The 15,708-nt window shown below is 34.4% G+C and overlaps 1 protein-coding gene across 5 annotated transcripts in view; it reads left to right on the top strand.

Annotated features, from left to right (window-relative positions):
- The window catches only part of EML4 (EMAP like 4), a 152,746-nt gene that overhangs the window by 84,012 nt on the left and 53,026 nt on the right, over nt 1-15,708 (top strand). For 2 of the 5 annotated variants that reach the window (XM_060309764.1, XM_060309768.2), the window contains exons 4-7: nt 1,312-1,485; nt 3,339-3,467; nt 3,935-3,960; nt 4,161-4,193. In XM_060309764.1, coding sequence (XP_060165747.1) covers nt 1,312-1,485; nt 3,339-3,467; nt 3,935-3,960; nt 4,161-4,193 — 362 coding nt within the window. The remainder of the gene's footprint in view (nt 1-1,311; nt 1,486-3,338; nt 3,468-3,934; nt 3,961-4,160; nt 4,194-15,708) is intronic. The other 3 variants (XM_060309766.1, XM_030857837.2, XM_060309767.1) reach the window with 3 other exon arrangements.

Genomic DNA, 15,708 nt, shown 5'->3' with positions numbered 1-15,708 from the left:
TGGTCAGGGAACTAGATCCCACACGCATGGCGCAACTAAGGGTTCGCATGCCAAAACTAAGGGTTTGCATTCCACAACTAAGGGTTTGCATGCAACAACTAAGGAGCCCGCGAGCCTCAACTAAGGAGCCTGTCAGCCGCAACTAAGACCCGGCGCAACCAAATTAAAAAAAAAAAAAAAGAAGAAATGTAGATAGTTGATGGTTTTATACCTATTCAACCTTGGAATCGTTGATTCCATCTGCTTTGTAATACTGTCATAAGTGTTTGTGCAATATAAGGATTCTTATCCAGTGTGATCAGGAATAGGAGATGCTTCATTAATCAAGAGTCAAAGTGTGGAATCATAAGAATTTATACATATATATCTTAAATATTTTAACCTAAAATATGTTCACATATGTTCATTTGTCAATTTTTTAATGAAAGGCTGAGTCTCCCCCTTCTTTCTAAGTATGCATCTCTGATTAGATTGCTTGTTGACTATCTTGCATAAAATACACCCATAAATCATTTTCTATAATTTTTAGTTTCATCCTTTCAGACAGAGTAAGAAATTTGAAACTTGCAAAACAATATGAATTAGAACCCATCTGTTTCTATGACTTTTTTACATAATCTTTTATAATTGCGTCACCTACACAATTTAACAGCAGTTTTTTTAGTAACTCATTTTTATGGAGTCTTTCCAAAGCATTCAGCTTAGTTTACATAGAAATTATCATTCTCTTTCCTATGTACATTTTGTCAGTTTTCTTTGTATTTTATTAACTTAATCATTAAAATAACAAGTACAGCTGGTATAAACAGGTTCGGGGGAGAAAACACAGTTGACTCTTGGTAAGTGTGAAACTCAACTGGTAGAAGCAGAAGTATACAGAAGAAACAGGAGTTAGAGAATAACCTACAAAACATGAACATTTAGTGTTCCTTGGGCATCAGTATGCTTTACAGAGGTAAAGTGTCACTAATGCTCTGATTTGGGTAAATTGAAGTCAGTTAAGAGAGCTTCTACTGTCCTTCCAGATTTGCCAAGATGGCAAAATGCATTAGAGGCCAATTTGGTCCAAAGGGGCAATCTTCCTAGGATATGTTGCCTTAGAATTATAATAAATTCTTTGCTGAAGATTTTAATCTTTACTGAAGATTTTTTTTAAAGAAATATTTTCATTATTGAATGAAAGCAGTATAAATTGTATTAGCTGTATGATTTAGGATTTTGAATTATATAATAGTAACTTTTTCCATCGTTTGATATATCTTTTTTATTTGTTTAAATATGTGTTGTTCCATGTTATACTTTATTTTACAGTGGTACAGAAAAAAAGAAAGAAAAACCACAAGGACAGAGAGAAAAAAAAGAGGAATCTCACTCTAATGATCAAAGTCCACAAATTCGAGCATCACCTTCTCCCCAGCCCTCTTCACAGCCTCTCCAAATACACAGACAAACTCAAGAAAGCAAGAATTCTACTCCCACCAAAAGGTTTTAACTGACCCCAAGTACAGAGCTAGGGAATGGTTGTAACGATACCTAAATTCTGTGACTTGAGAAAAAAATCGGCTATCCATGGTTTCCAAGAGAAAAGCCTGATGGCTTTTTTTCCCCTACATCTTTGTTGCTATAATCTGTATTTTAACACATTGGAGAATGAAAATTTGAGGTTATATTTATCAGTTAAAACTGGAGGAAAAAAATTAAGTTATAAACAATTTGATGAAAGGAAGGCAAAAGTAACCTACTCTAAAACCAAAACAACATTTTTATAGTAAAATTATAGAATATTTTAAAATTTATATATAACTGTGCATAAATTTATAGCCATGGATAGAAAATTGCCGTATGTTGTTATACTCACCATATTTTGGCATCATTACAACCTTCAGCTTGCAAGGGCCCTTCTCAACAAATGGCTCTTCATTGTGACTGCATCTCAGTTTCAGTTTTGGGTTTTGGGAGGATAAGTTCTTGCTTGAGTAGAGAATTGAATTCATTTCACCTAATCTTTTCTATGCTAAAGGCTTGCTTGAGGGCTTCTCTCTGTGTCTATAATAATTAATATTTTAAAGTTATGAGAAGGGGAGAAGGGAGAAACATTCTAACAATGTGTGTGAGCCTAAATTGGGGATCTAAACCTGCATGCTGGGAGTTCAACACTACAGCTGCCTTGTAATCAAATATTTAAACCAACTTAATGAAATTTGCCTGCTTTAGGGATGTTGATTCAAGCTTTATGATTAGGTATAGATGTATTTTATCATCATACTTCCTCTTGGAAATCTTAGGAAAATATAAACCATTCCCAGAACTGGCTAGGATTTTAATAAAAATAAATGACATCCATTCCTAAAAGATTTATAATATATTTTTATTTGATTAGCTTAGTATTTTGCCTCAAATCTCTAATGGAAATTTGGGAAAACACAACACCCTTCACTTGATTGATGCATGTTTTTAACATTTTAAAAATGCTTTGTGTGTCTCGTGCAGATTCTTATGCTATCTAAATGGTTTGTAATTCTTTTGCCTGGTCTGATGTGGAGTTTTTCTTGGATATAGCTTATTAATGTTTTGCAACTTTGGATTGTATGTGGTGATTTTATAATCAATCTCTTTAAGGTTCTGATTTGACTTGGCATCTTCTTTGTCCCAGATCTTTTTTTCAGCTTTTTAAGGTCTCTTGGAAATGTGCTTGCCATTCTGAATTGCTCTTTGGATATACTACTACAAGAAGTATTGAAGGCTGGATGAGTTGTAGGACAGTTAGCAGTGCAGCCAAAAAATCATTTATAAGTTAAAAAATTTCAGTTATGAATATGTGGAAGCAGTTTTGATAATACAACATTCTTGTGTTAAATTGTTTTTACTTCATGGATAAAATTGACTCTAAAAGATATAAACAAGAGTTTTACTTTTAGTCCCACAATTATTTAGAAATTGTCATTTGTACCATGTATAATTTAATTCCATGAGGACATAAAAAATGAAAATAGCAGCCTTGTAATGATTTTGAATAGGTTTTTTCACAAATTCACGCAATTTCATAAATTCTGAGAGATAGTAATTATTTATATTTAAGCAAATGGGTTTTTTTTTTTAGATCAAGTAATATTTGTTCTAGTGAATCTTCTGAATAATAGTGAAAATTAAAAAACAGACTTGGTAATTGCCTTGTTTAACTCCTTGACTCATCCAGGCACAGAAACTTTCAACTAATCCTTCCTTCTCTTTTCTGGATTAGCTTTAAGAAAATGTTAATTACTGCTTTTATGTTCTAGTCAAACTGTCAATTGCTACTCTTAGAATTTTTTTCTAAGAAACTAATATGTTTCTTCCAGCATAAAACGACCACCAACAGCTGAAAAGTCACATAATTCATGGGAAAATTCAGACGATAGCCGTAATAAATTGCTGAGGGCAGTTTCAACATCAAAATTAATATCAAAAGTTATAAAAAATGCAGACAAGTAAGTATTATACTTTAAGTTATATCTGAAAATTATTAATTCTTTGACTATCACATTTGCATGTACAATTATATACCACGTTTAAATCATTTCTAAAAATCTGTATTGATATCTTTTTTTCTTTGAAGTGCATTTTTCCTTTTGTGTCTTTAGAAAAGGCTGTCTTCCTGTTAATACTTCTGAACTCATAATAAATTTCAATAATCTCATAAAATTTGAGTATTTTTCATAAATTCTTTCTATGCTTTTGTTGTTTAAGTGATCCTAATGGAATATTCCTTCTTTTATGAAACAGTATATTAGTAGTTTAGACCAGTGAGAAACTTTAACAAATACTGGTGCCTGAATTTCATGTCTGGAGATTTATCTGGGGTGTGGCCTAGACATTGAATCTTTTGCAGTTTCTTCAGGTGATTATAATAGCCAAATAAAATTATAAAATAAATGTCTTTGAATTCCTTTTGTAGGCATAAAGATGTCATCATCAACCAAGGTAAGTTAAAAATCCTTTTTTAAAAATGTTTATCTTTTCTACATCAGTTAAATTTTTTCTTTTGATAAGAATATTGACTTACTTTCATTCAGTGTACTTTATTTATTAGCTCACAGTGATAAAAAAGAAGTGTGTTGTTATAGTCATTTAAGAAACTATCTAATTTTTATTGTAAGATATGTCATTTTTGTCTCAACCAGCAAAAATGTCAACCCGTGAAAAAAACAGCCAAGGTAAGAATAAGCTACACAGTTGGTCGCCTTCTTAGTTAATTTCTTCCTGGATCTCTTATTTGGCTTTTCATTTTTTACACTACCTGACTTTCCTCTTAATAAAGGAAATATAGTAATTTGAACTAGTGAATCCAACCACTTTTCTATTTCTCTGAGCTCTGAAGTTTTAAGGTCAACAGTAGGAATAAAGATATCATTACAAAGAGGTATAATACCAAGGGGAATTTCCCCCTTTTTAAAAAAAATAAAAGTTGTACTTAGAAAAGCCATTTAAAAGATTGATAAATTTTAACTCGATTTCCTGTCTTGCCAACTTCATTGCAAATAATCACTCATTTCTTGAAGCTAAGACTTAAAATATAATAAGTCTAGCAAATCCATTTCCTCTTAAATTTTTCTTTTATATTAATTGTAATTTCTGGCTACTTGCTGTTGTTGGCTTGTTCTGACCCAAAAAAGGAAAGAAGACTTTCTGTAAATGTGTACTTAATTTAATTGCAAAGTAGGTAAGATTTATACATCAGTTTTACATTCTCCTTCAATTGCCTGCAAATTTAATTGAAGCATGCTGTTCTAAATAAAAGCATGTCCTTCCCGTGCATGCTTTTTACAGCTCATTTCTATGTGTCATAGTTATCTTTATTTTCTGGGTTATTTATTATATTAACCATATACAATGTGGTTAAAATTTTTGTTAGAGATTTAACTTGATTTCTGTAGATTTTCACTTTTGATTCTGATAAGAAGAGTATTTGCAATCTTCTTTGGATCATTTGTTTTTACGTAGAAATTCTAAATGAAGCTGATTATTGCTGCTGTTCTCCTTCAGTTAGGTCTTACTCCCTCTTTTATAATTTATAGTTAAGTATAGATTAAGTAATAGTTGAAATACCTTAAGGACAAATGAAATTTTATTTACAAAGACAATTCTTATTATGTGTCAAAACATTTTAAAAAGAGAGAGATAGTGATATATAGTGGCAAGAGCAGTGAATGGAGAGTCTCTGTTTAGTGTTTGGCTCTACCGTATAACAACCTTGTGACCCAGGCAAAATGGCAACGTCTCTGGGTAGTTTTCTAACCTGAGGATATAACTATAAAGCTTACTTCACAGGACTGCTGAAGGATGAAATAATATGTATGAAAGTACTTTAAAAACAGAAAACACTGTACCTATAAAAAGGTGCTCCTATTATTACATGTTTTGCCAAAGAGCTTACATTTTATAAAAATCCTTAGAGGGTAAATGAGAAAGGGCTATCTTTCTCTTTGTCGTGCTGTGGTATGTCCTTTGGAAGGAAAAGGGATCTAACTTATGATTAGTATGTAAGTGAGTGCTCTGTGTTGGTGACAATTTTCAAAACCATTCAAATAGGCAGGTAAGTAAATGTATTTAAAAGGGAAGGGTTTTGCTAGAGAAGCATCACTAAAGTGGGGAAGTAGGATGAAATGAAAAACTGGAAAAGCCAGTTCAATTCTGGTACAAGAATTGTTAGCTGAAGAAGATTGTTCCAGATGTTGGAATTTTAAAATTGTTGCTTGCAAATGTTGCTTGCATTAAGCCATATTTTTGGAATTTGAGCCTGTTCCTTTGCCATTTTAATCAGCTATATTTATCATTAGAGTGTATCTTGAAGGAAAACTCTTGTGCCTCAGCCTGTTATATAATTCAGGCCTGCCTGTGAGGCAGAGCCTATGGAAAGAAGTAGATGGATTCTAGATGGTTTAGGAGATTACAGGTAGGGTATGAGAGATAAGGAACGGAGGGAATCTATGAAGGCTAACTTGAAAGTAGATAAGAGGCATCTACTAAAATAAGGAACATTTGAGGAGGAGTAGATGTGTAGAAAAGAATAGTTTGGTTTTGGACAGTTACACTTGAGTTGTTTATAAATCTTAATTTACTCGTAGAGGTGTGTAACAAACAACATAGTGTAGATGTTTAAACATGTGTAATTGAAGTCAAGACTGGTTTCACCATTTACTTAGCTTGTGACCATAAGCAGGTTAATTCACCTTCTTAAGTCTTTGTTTTCTCATCTGTAATTGAGACAATAATAAACCCTCAAAGGGTTATTATAAAAATTAAAGATAATAAAGTGTTTAAACATAGTACCTGGCACATAGCACCAAATAAATTTTAGTTATTAATATAAGTGTGACAGTACTCAACCTTGTACTCAAATATATGGAGTTAAGATGAAAAGATGACCGTTAAATAGATGATCTTCACTTGATGTAAATTGTGTATAAATTTAAGTTTGGTATTCATTTTGCATAACATATTTCACAGCACATTTTCTTATACTTTAGATATTAATCTAAAATATGTCATTTAAAAAATATCTGTCATTTTTGGACAGTCTTTTTAGAATGTTTATTCTTTAGCTCTTTTTTTTTGACAGTGACAAGTGTGACTTGCTGTAAGTCATCTGCTTTGTTTTGGGAACAAGGCGATTTATATTTGGTACATATAAGTGAGTGGTAGCAGAGAAAACTTCACTTGAAATGACTGTGTCCTTCAGACACAGCAGAGTAGAAGAGCATAAATCTGCATATTCTGATCAGCACTTAGAAGGAAGTAAACCATGGTTGAAAGCAGTGGGAGGTGAAATGAGATGTACACAGGGCAATCTCCGAGGCTAGATGTGGGGGGAAGGACATGTTACACCATGTCCTATAAAAAGAGGCTCTTACTGAATTAGATCCTTATCTACACTCAGATCCTTGAAACTTAAGCCCCTTTTCATTACTCTTCTCCCTAATTCTGTTGGATCCTCTCCCATCACAAGAGAAATAATATACTAGGTAAATTTTGTAATGAAATGAGTACAGCTCATAAGCTCATCTTATAATCACTATCTAGTATATTACATTTTTAAAATATGGAAAATAAGTGTCACATGTCCTCATTTCCAGAGCAGAACCTGAATGTCTTCAAATTATTGCATGTTAACTGTCCTTTTCAGGCTTGAGTAATCCTAAATCAATTTTCTCTTGTCACATCTTAAACTCTTTTAATTGTCTGGTCATGTTGAGAACCTGAATGATTCAGGTTCCTACTGGAGAGAAATCTGCTTAATTGAGGAAAAGAACTCCTCAGTCACCAAATCACACTTTTACTTCCTCTTATAGAGCTGCCTCACTGTTCTATGATTAAATTCATTCTTGCTTAACTACCAAACCAGTGCAGTAGTAGCTTAACTACAGGTGTATTTAGATTGAACTATTACTGTAACATCTTAGAAAATTGAGAGGTGACTAATTCTTACTAGCTGCCTAGCTATCTGTCCAAAATGGCTTCAGATGAAAAATACTTTAAAAGTCATTTTGAAATACATACTGTCTAAAATCCTTCAGTAGTTTGTTTTAGCCAAACAGTCATTCAAATAATCTAAAAATATACAATATAAACTCATTTACAAAAGTGGAGAAAGAAAAAAAACTGAATAATCTTGTCATTTTAACGACTATTACAGTTCTGATGTGTTTCTTTATTGTTTCTTTATCAGATACACATTTTTAAAATTTTAAAGATTCATTCAACAAGTATTTATTGAGTGTATTTTGTCAGGACCTGTCCCAGAAACTTGGGGATATAGCAGTTACATTGTCTGATCTCTGTGGAACTTATATTCTACCTATAAGAAACAGACAGTAAATACTTAATATGTCAGTAGGTAATACATATTGGGAAAGAATAAGGAGAGTAGACAATTGCTATTTTACATAGAGTGGTTAGGGGAGACATCTCTGATAAAGTGATAAAGTGACATTTGAGCCACCTGAATGACGTGAGTGAACAATTTGTGTATCTGGAGAAAAGAATTTCATGAACAGAGAAAACTGGAAGTACAAAAGCCCTGAGGCAAGAGCTTTCTTGCTGTGTTAGGAGCAGCAAGAAGGTCCTTGATCGTAGTGTGCACACAATTTTGTATTTGTTAACCATTACATTTATAAAATATGGATTCATTCTAAGCAACAGAAGAGTCATTAGACACCTCACTTAGGAAAGAGAAGCAAAGTTGTTTAGTGGAAAGAGCATAATAATAATAATAAGCATGAGACCTAGTTAGGGGTGAATCACAGAAGTTTAAAGAATCAGAATCCTACAGTGACTAAAATTATGAGTGTTGGTTGGGGAGAAACTAAAAATTTCATTTGCCAAAGGAAGTTATGAAAAAAAAATAGAACATCCTTCATCTGATAATAAATTTTTCCCTATGACTCTTGAGACCTTGGACCTCAGTTTTCTTACATATAGTTAGGCTTAGATTAGACGTTGCCGAGAGTCTCTTTAATAACTTTTTAAAAGCTCTTTCCTGCGGCAAATAGAAAATGGAAGGCAGCCCCCATACCTTCACTAACTCATGTTTAATCTACCTTTAACGAATTTGAATACAGGGGCTTTTGTTCAGTGCCTTGTATTATTTTCTGACCTGTTGGCTCCAGGCATGTTCTGTCCTAAAACCTGATCACATCTGTGTAAACTGAGCATTGTATCTGAAAGAATAACTAAAATTTACCTGTAAGAATATAGGATAGCAGTCCTACTGACACTGTCTGTATATTGTGTTACCTACTGAGAGGAAGTATATTGTCCCCTGCTGAGGGGGTGTACAGTTTGAAACAAACCAAAGAAGTCAAAAGCCCTTAATTGTGCTACAGATAGAATCTTTCCTTGCTGTTTCTGAGATGATATCCAAAACTTTGCAGTTCCAGAATTTAGAAAGAAGGGTGCTAGCTTTAAGTCTATTTTAAATGTGAATAAGCAGGAAGGGCAGGAAACCAAATATTGCACCTCCAAAAAAATACACTCACTTCTAAAATTTACCTATTGGCATATGTTAAATAGGATATATAATCATTACTTGGATCCCTAGGTCTGGGCTTTGTCCAAGTATTGCCTGTATTTAAAAGGAGACCAAAAAGGGGGAACCTCTTCTCTGTTGGAGATTTTTTTAAGCAGAGATCTTGTATCTGTTGGTGACAGTCTTATAGATTAAAATGTATTTAAAGGCTGTCCAATTTTTTTAGTATAAGTTATCCCAACTTCTAAGAATATGTGTTCTTGACATCCTCTTTCCTTATTTTCAGCTGAGAAAAAAGTCCCAAGTGCCCCCTTTGAACATGGAGAATATGACTTTTCATGAGAGTATCCTAGTCTTGTGCATATTTATTTTATTCCAGTTGAAGACTTTTCACCCATACTGAACTTTTCACAACTGTAGGCATACGATTTTTTAAAAAAAATCTAAACTAGAAAATGTAATTAACTAGAAAATCTCCATTCCTTAAGCATGCCAGTTAACGGAGCTAGTATAGTTAGAAATCCGTTCTGTCCAGAAACCGCAATTAGACTCCACAATGTGTTGCTCACTGTATCAACTGTTTACTGTTTTCCTGAAGCACTTTGAAAAGAATTCTGAAACTTGTGATTAGTGTAGCAGAAAAGAGGTACAAATGATCAGTGACGTATACAAAACTGCAAGAAAAGGCATAGTAAATCACATGTCACATTCCTGAGCTATACTCATAGTTGATTCTCCAAGGAACAATTTCACCAAAAATATTCTATTGATTATTTCCTTAAATAATGCTTTTTAAACTTTTTAAAGATTAAATATTTTCATCTTTCTAAAAATACATGCAAATAATATTTCAAGCACCCATATACTGACCACCCAGATTTATTAGATCTTTACATTTTGCTTTATTTGACTCAGGCTTTTGGGGTTTTGGGGTTTTTTTAATTAACTTTTTTTTTTTTTTGGCCACGCCATGCGGCATGTGAGATCTTAGCTCCCCGACCAGGGATCGAACCCATGCTCCCTGCATTGGGAGCATGGAGTCTTAACCACTGGACTGCCAGGGAAGTCCCTATTTTTTTTTTTTTAAAGAAATAAAACATTAAAGATGAAATCTCTCAATACTCTTTAGAATTTCATATATAAGTTTTTATTGTTCCCCTTGGGCCTCTTGATTTTCTTTCTGCTATAGTTAATTGAGAAAGAGAGGGATAAATATTTTGATATCTGAAGTTTCTTTTTTTAATTTCTTATTTTTAAAAAATTAAATCCAACTTGGTGTATTCAGATAAAATGAATGATTTTTTTCATTTAGTGTTTAAGATAACTTTTCCTGGGGATATAAATGAGTGATTTGAGGGACTTTGTAAAGTACAACCATGTTTTGCTTAGTTCAGAAATGTTTTCAGCAGTATAGCAAATCTTTCAGAAGTTTTATGTGCCTTATATTGTTGGAATAGACGTATTTCCCATCTTTTACCAAAGAAAGCCTTTTTCACGCAGTAAAAATAATTAAAATTCTTACGCAAGGTCCCATGTCTGATACTTTCAAGTAATTTTATAACAATCACAGTTGTAAAAAAAAAAAGCCCAAAAAGCAAAACAGCAAAGAAAAATCTGATTAAAGGAGGTTTAGATTCAAGAAAGTTACTTAACTGCAAAATTACTTAACTGCAAATTGGCTTGTTACTGTAATTAGATAAGTGTTGACCAGCAGATACATAAGACTTGGTTATGTCTGTCTTCTAAGCTCCTAAGAGGCTAGGTTAACACATTTTACATCTTCATTGTATACCCTCACCCAACCCCCATGTAATTAAGAATTCAATAAAATTTACCAGCTAGTAGAACTCTACCTATAGAACAATGAAAATTAAGGTAGCATTTTAGTATTTGGTCAGATTTTTCAGAACTGTGTTCTTGTCCCAGCCAGTAAAACTAACTACATAATATTTGGCAAGCACAATTAGGAATTTTTTAAATGAGCACAATAAGATTAGATTATATATCCTTCTAAATTCATGACTCCCCTTTTTATTTTGGAGTCTACATTTATGATCTATTTTTACAGCTAGACATTTGAAAGGGATGAAATTGAGACTTTATTATAGCACAAATCAATTTCCTTGTTCAAAATTCAAAGATCCTTACAGATTACATTGTTTCATTGGAATTTTTAAAATTATTACTCGAGTGTAACTGGATCATTAACTGGGACTTGAAATACTTTGTTTAAAAATAAATGAGTTTCAAGAAAAGATTTTAGCTTTCCTTAAATGGTCTTTGTCACTTTCTACCGTAAAATTGTGGACAGTATTTCTAGCATCTTGTTTGCCAGCCTGTTCTGTAGCTCTGTGGTTTTGGGGAATGGAACTGGTAGTATCAGATAAAAAGCTCAAATTAAGTAAAGATTCTTAAATTTTCTGTTTGTTTGCTGGAATTAGGTAGCATCTCACAGCTAGCTACATTTTAGTTAAATATAAAATTCAAATTCAGTTGTGGGGGGAGCTCTTTAGTTCTAAAGATCATAAAATATAAAAATGAATTCCTAAAGTGAAAACTTTAGGAGAAAGATGCTTTAAATTGTAAGCATTCTAGAAGTTCAGAAGGCTTTCTACAAAGCAATACCCAGTACATAAACAAGTACAAGTCATAGTCCAGACCCTTGAAGCTCTGCTGTTGCCTTTGAAAGGCTTTTTTTTTTTTAAATCTCTAGGTGCAGAAATCGAGCAAGCTATTTAAAAGGAAAAAAAAGCACAGGAGGAACCAATCTTGGAGCAGAGTATGCCCAGTACTAATTTTCTTCTACACTCTCCTTGAATTTTTCCTTTTGCTTTGTTATAATCTGTGAAAGATTAATAAATTTTGATAAGCATCTTTTAAACATATAATGTTAATAACCAGTTATTTATATCAGTATGAATTATTTCAGCAATACTGCTTTTCTCAGAACACCTGAAAATAACTATGCCAAAAAGTTTGGATTAGGGAATATAATGATCATTTTGCAATTTGAAGCACTTTGGAGGATAGGACAGCCCAGGGGAGGTGCTAAAGTAGAAGCACATGAGGAGGCTGAAGGGGAAGGACTAAGAGGTGTGCAAGAAGGACATGGAAATACAGTATTTCAAATTTTTGCCTAGCATTCACTCTTCCAAAAGATAATAGAGCAGAAACATCTTCCTCTTCTGTTGTACTCTCTGATTTCCTGTTGTTGGGATCCAGAGCTCAAGCTAATACTATTTGGATTATAAGGAAGCTGTACTGTCAGGTAATTGGACTTATGTGGACGAGCCTAAAGATATCACCACTGTCTGAACAGTACTGTCCAATAGAAATATAATGTATAACACATATAATTTTAAATATTCTAGTAGCAACATTTTAAAAATAGAAAGACACAGGTAAGATTAAGTTTAGTATATTTAATGCAGTATATCCAGAATATCATTTCAATGTGTGATCAATATAAACAAACATTAATGAGATGTTTTACTTTTTTTTTCATACTAAATCTTCAAAATCTGTTGTGTATTTTACACTTACAGCATGTCTCAGTTCACACTAGCTGCCTTCTAAGTGTTCTACCAGTGGCTATCATTTTGGATAGTGCAGATCTAGAACATAGTTTAGAATGAAAATATTTCCCAACAGAACACAGTCTAGGAACTCATTTGACCTCTCTGAGCCTTGGTTTCCCCTTCTGTAAAAGTAGCCGTTTGAACTAGGTAAGCTCTAAGATTTCTTCCAGTTCCAGCATTATATATGTCTAGAGAAATGAACTAATAAAATTTATGGTATTTATGGTATCAACAATATCCCCCAGAATTTTCCTTCCTTCCTTCCTTCCTTCCTTCCTTCCTTCCTTCCTTCCTTCCTTCCTTCCTTCCTTCCTTCCTTCCTTCCTTCCTTCCTCCCTCCCTCCCTCCCTCCCTCCCTCCCTCCCTCCCTCCCTCTCTCCCTCCCTCCCTCTCTCCCTCTCTCCCTCTCTCCCTCTCTCCCTCTCGCTCTCTCTCGCTTTCTCGCTTTCTCGCTTTCTCGCTTTCTACACCATGCAGCTTGCGGGATCTTAGCTCCCCGACCAGGGATTGAACCTGGGCCCCAGCAATGAAAGCACCAAGTCCTAACCACTGGACCGCCAGGGAATTCCCTGAATTTCTTCTTTTATAATTAAGCATTGATCAGATTCAATTAAGAATATTTTATTTGAGCATAAGCTAGTAAGTGGTAGAGCTAAGATTCAAACAAGGTCTGCGTTTATCACAAAGCTTGTGTTCTCTCCACTATACTGTATAGCCTCCCTCTCAGTCCCAGGAATTTTCACAATGTCAAAATAGGAGATAAAATGTTGAGATTCATTACATTTCAAGAAGCAGCAGCTTCACTATTGAATACAGATAGCCCTATAGTGTGTTTACTAATTATTATTAGATAATTTAATCATTTCTTTCTCATTACTTTTCTGGACCACCAGACTTTATTAATGTATTAATTAGTGTTACTGATCTCATACTCTTCTTTGACCAGTCCCATGGCCCATCTCTTCCCCTTGACTTTCATGCTGGTATACAGTGAAGACAGCCAGAAAGTAGCATTTGGGTAAAACAAATTGTTAAGTCGTTCGACTATAAGATCAATAAGCCTGACAGCCTCAAAAAACGGTTTGCAGTGAGAATTTGACTCAACAGTGATTGAGGAGGAAAGAGGTTCTTCTTCATCTATATATTTTACCTAATTCCCAAGGTAAAGACTCTTCTTAGGTTGCAAACTAGTGAGCTACATGCAGGCCAAAGGTGTGTTTTCACATGGTATTCTCCCTTTTTTGGCAAGGGAGTAAACGTTTAAAAATTGGGAGATTTCACAATAAAGTATAGATTTTCTGTTTCTCTTGAAAAATGAGAAGATCTAGCAGCACTGGGCTCACATCTTTCCTGAGAATGATTAACTGCTGCCTTCCTGAGATGGGGCCTGGTGTATGCCAGTGCCCGAACCCCAACCAGTCATCCTGTATTCTCCCACTGCTCTCATTTTGCATTTCCTGCCTGGGCCTGTAGATATTTGAACTTGTGACCCATGTATTATAGTGTACCTGATAGAACCCTCAGAATTCTAACTTATTTGCTGCACTTGCTGTTCTGTGGACAGTCACTTTAAAGCTTATGAAGAGAGATTACCGTGTGTTAAATCATGTATTACAAGCAATTCCTAGACAGTGTTTAGAATGGTCATAAATCGTTCACAAAGGGAAGGGAATAAATATTTGTCAAAGACCTTACACTTTACAGTGTGATATTTACTCAGTCATAATTCTGAATGGTAAGTAGTATTATCATTTTATTTATTAGGAAAATGAGGCCAAAGTCACATGGCTAGGAAGGAGTAAAGCTGGGATTCAGATCCCAATCAGTCTTTTTCTCCAAAGCTCCTGCTCTTGCCACTGTAATGTGTTGCCTCCCTCTCAGTCTCAGGAATTGTTCCCAGTGTCTAGATTATATTCTCTGCGTCCAGCATGCATACTGCCACTTTATCGGCAGGAAAAGCATTTTCATCCTAACATGCATTGCCATTTTTATATTAGAAAAGTTCACAGGCGCTAGATGCATAGTTCCTTTGCTTATAGTTAGTTGCTTGTGCTGCTTGACAGTTGCTAAAGGGGTCAGTGCAGTATTCTGAGCTGTCTCTATTAGCAAAGGAGAGGGCTTTTTTTTTTCTTTGATGCTATCCCTAACCCAGTCCCTTTGCTGGACATATAATCTCTTCTAACTGGCAATAGAAGCATCTATTAAATATTTTATTTTTTTCCATTCAGAAAGCATTTATGCTATACACCTCTGATCAGTGATCTTGGAAGAAATTCCAAAGGACAGGATATTTCCCTTTAAGAATTCATATTCTGGGGCTTCCCTGGTGGCGCAGTGGTTGAGAGTCCACCTGCCAATGCAGGGGACACGGGTTCGGGACACGGGGTCGGGCCCCGGTCCGGGAGGATCCCACATGCCGTGGAGCGGCTAGGCCCGTGAGCCATGGCCGCTGAGCCTGCGCGTCCGGAGCCTGTGCTCCGCAACAGGAGAGGCCACAACAGTGAGAGGCCCGCATACCGCAAAAAAAAAAAGAATTCATATTCTTTAAAAAAAAAACAACAACTAGAGGGAAAAGTAGGTAACAAATTGACACCTATAAGAAAGTGAACTATACAAAAAATGACAAGGAGATACAGATAAAGATGATTGCTGAAGGGAAATAGTTACAGCTGATAACTAAATCATTTAGTTATCATCAAAGTCCAGCTATGCTACAACTCATCAGGAAGCAGAGCCCACTCTTAGATTCAGAAGTAATAGAGACATACATCATGTGGTATTAAAACTATGGCGTGGGAGGTCTTAGCCTGTTCTTAGATCAAACCCTGAGGCCGAACACACTGTGAGTAATAATAATAAAAATAATGCGAACTTCTAACCCATAACAAGCAGAGTTTTAAAATCTGACTCTGAAGAAATATTTACAGACATTCAGCAAATAATTTCTTTCCTTCTTCCATGGTTTGCATTACATAAGCTATTGGATTATCTACTCTTCTCCTTAGTAGCTTAGGTCATTATTAGAGGTCCTAAGGTTGTATCAGCCTCTGGTTGATGATCACATTTTCAGTCTGTTTTTAACATGATTTTCACATAACAGACAAGTTAGCAAGTTCTAGACATTGC

The sequence above is a fragment of the Globicephala melas genome, chromosome 12 (assembly GCF_963455315.2).
Source record: "Globicephala melas chromosome 12, mGloMel1.2, whole genome shotgun sequence".
Taxonomy (NCBI): domain Eukaryota; kingdom Metazoa; phylum Chordata; class Mammalia; order Artiodactyla; family Delphinidae; genus Globicephala; species Globicephala melas.
The sequence above is the reverse complement of the archived record's forward strand: the minus strand, read 5'-3'. Positions and strand labels throughout refer to the sequence as shown.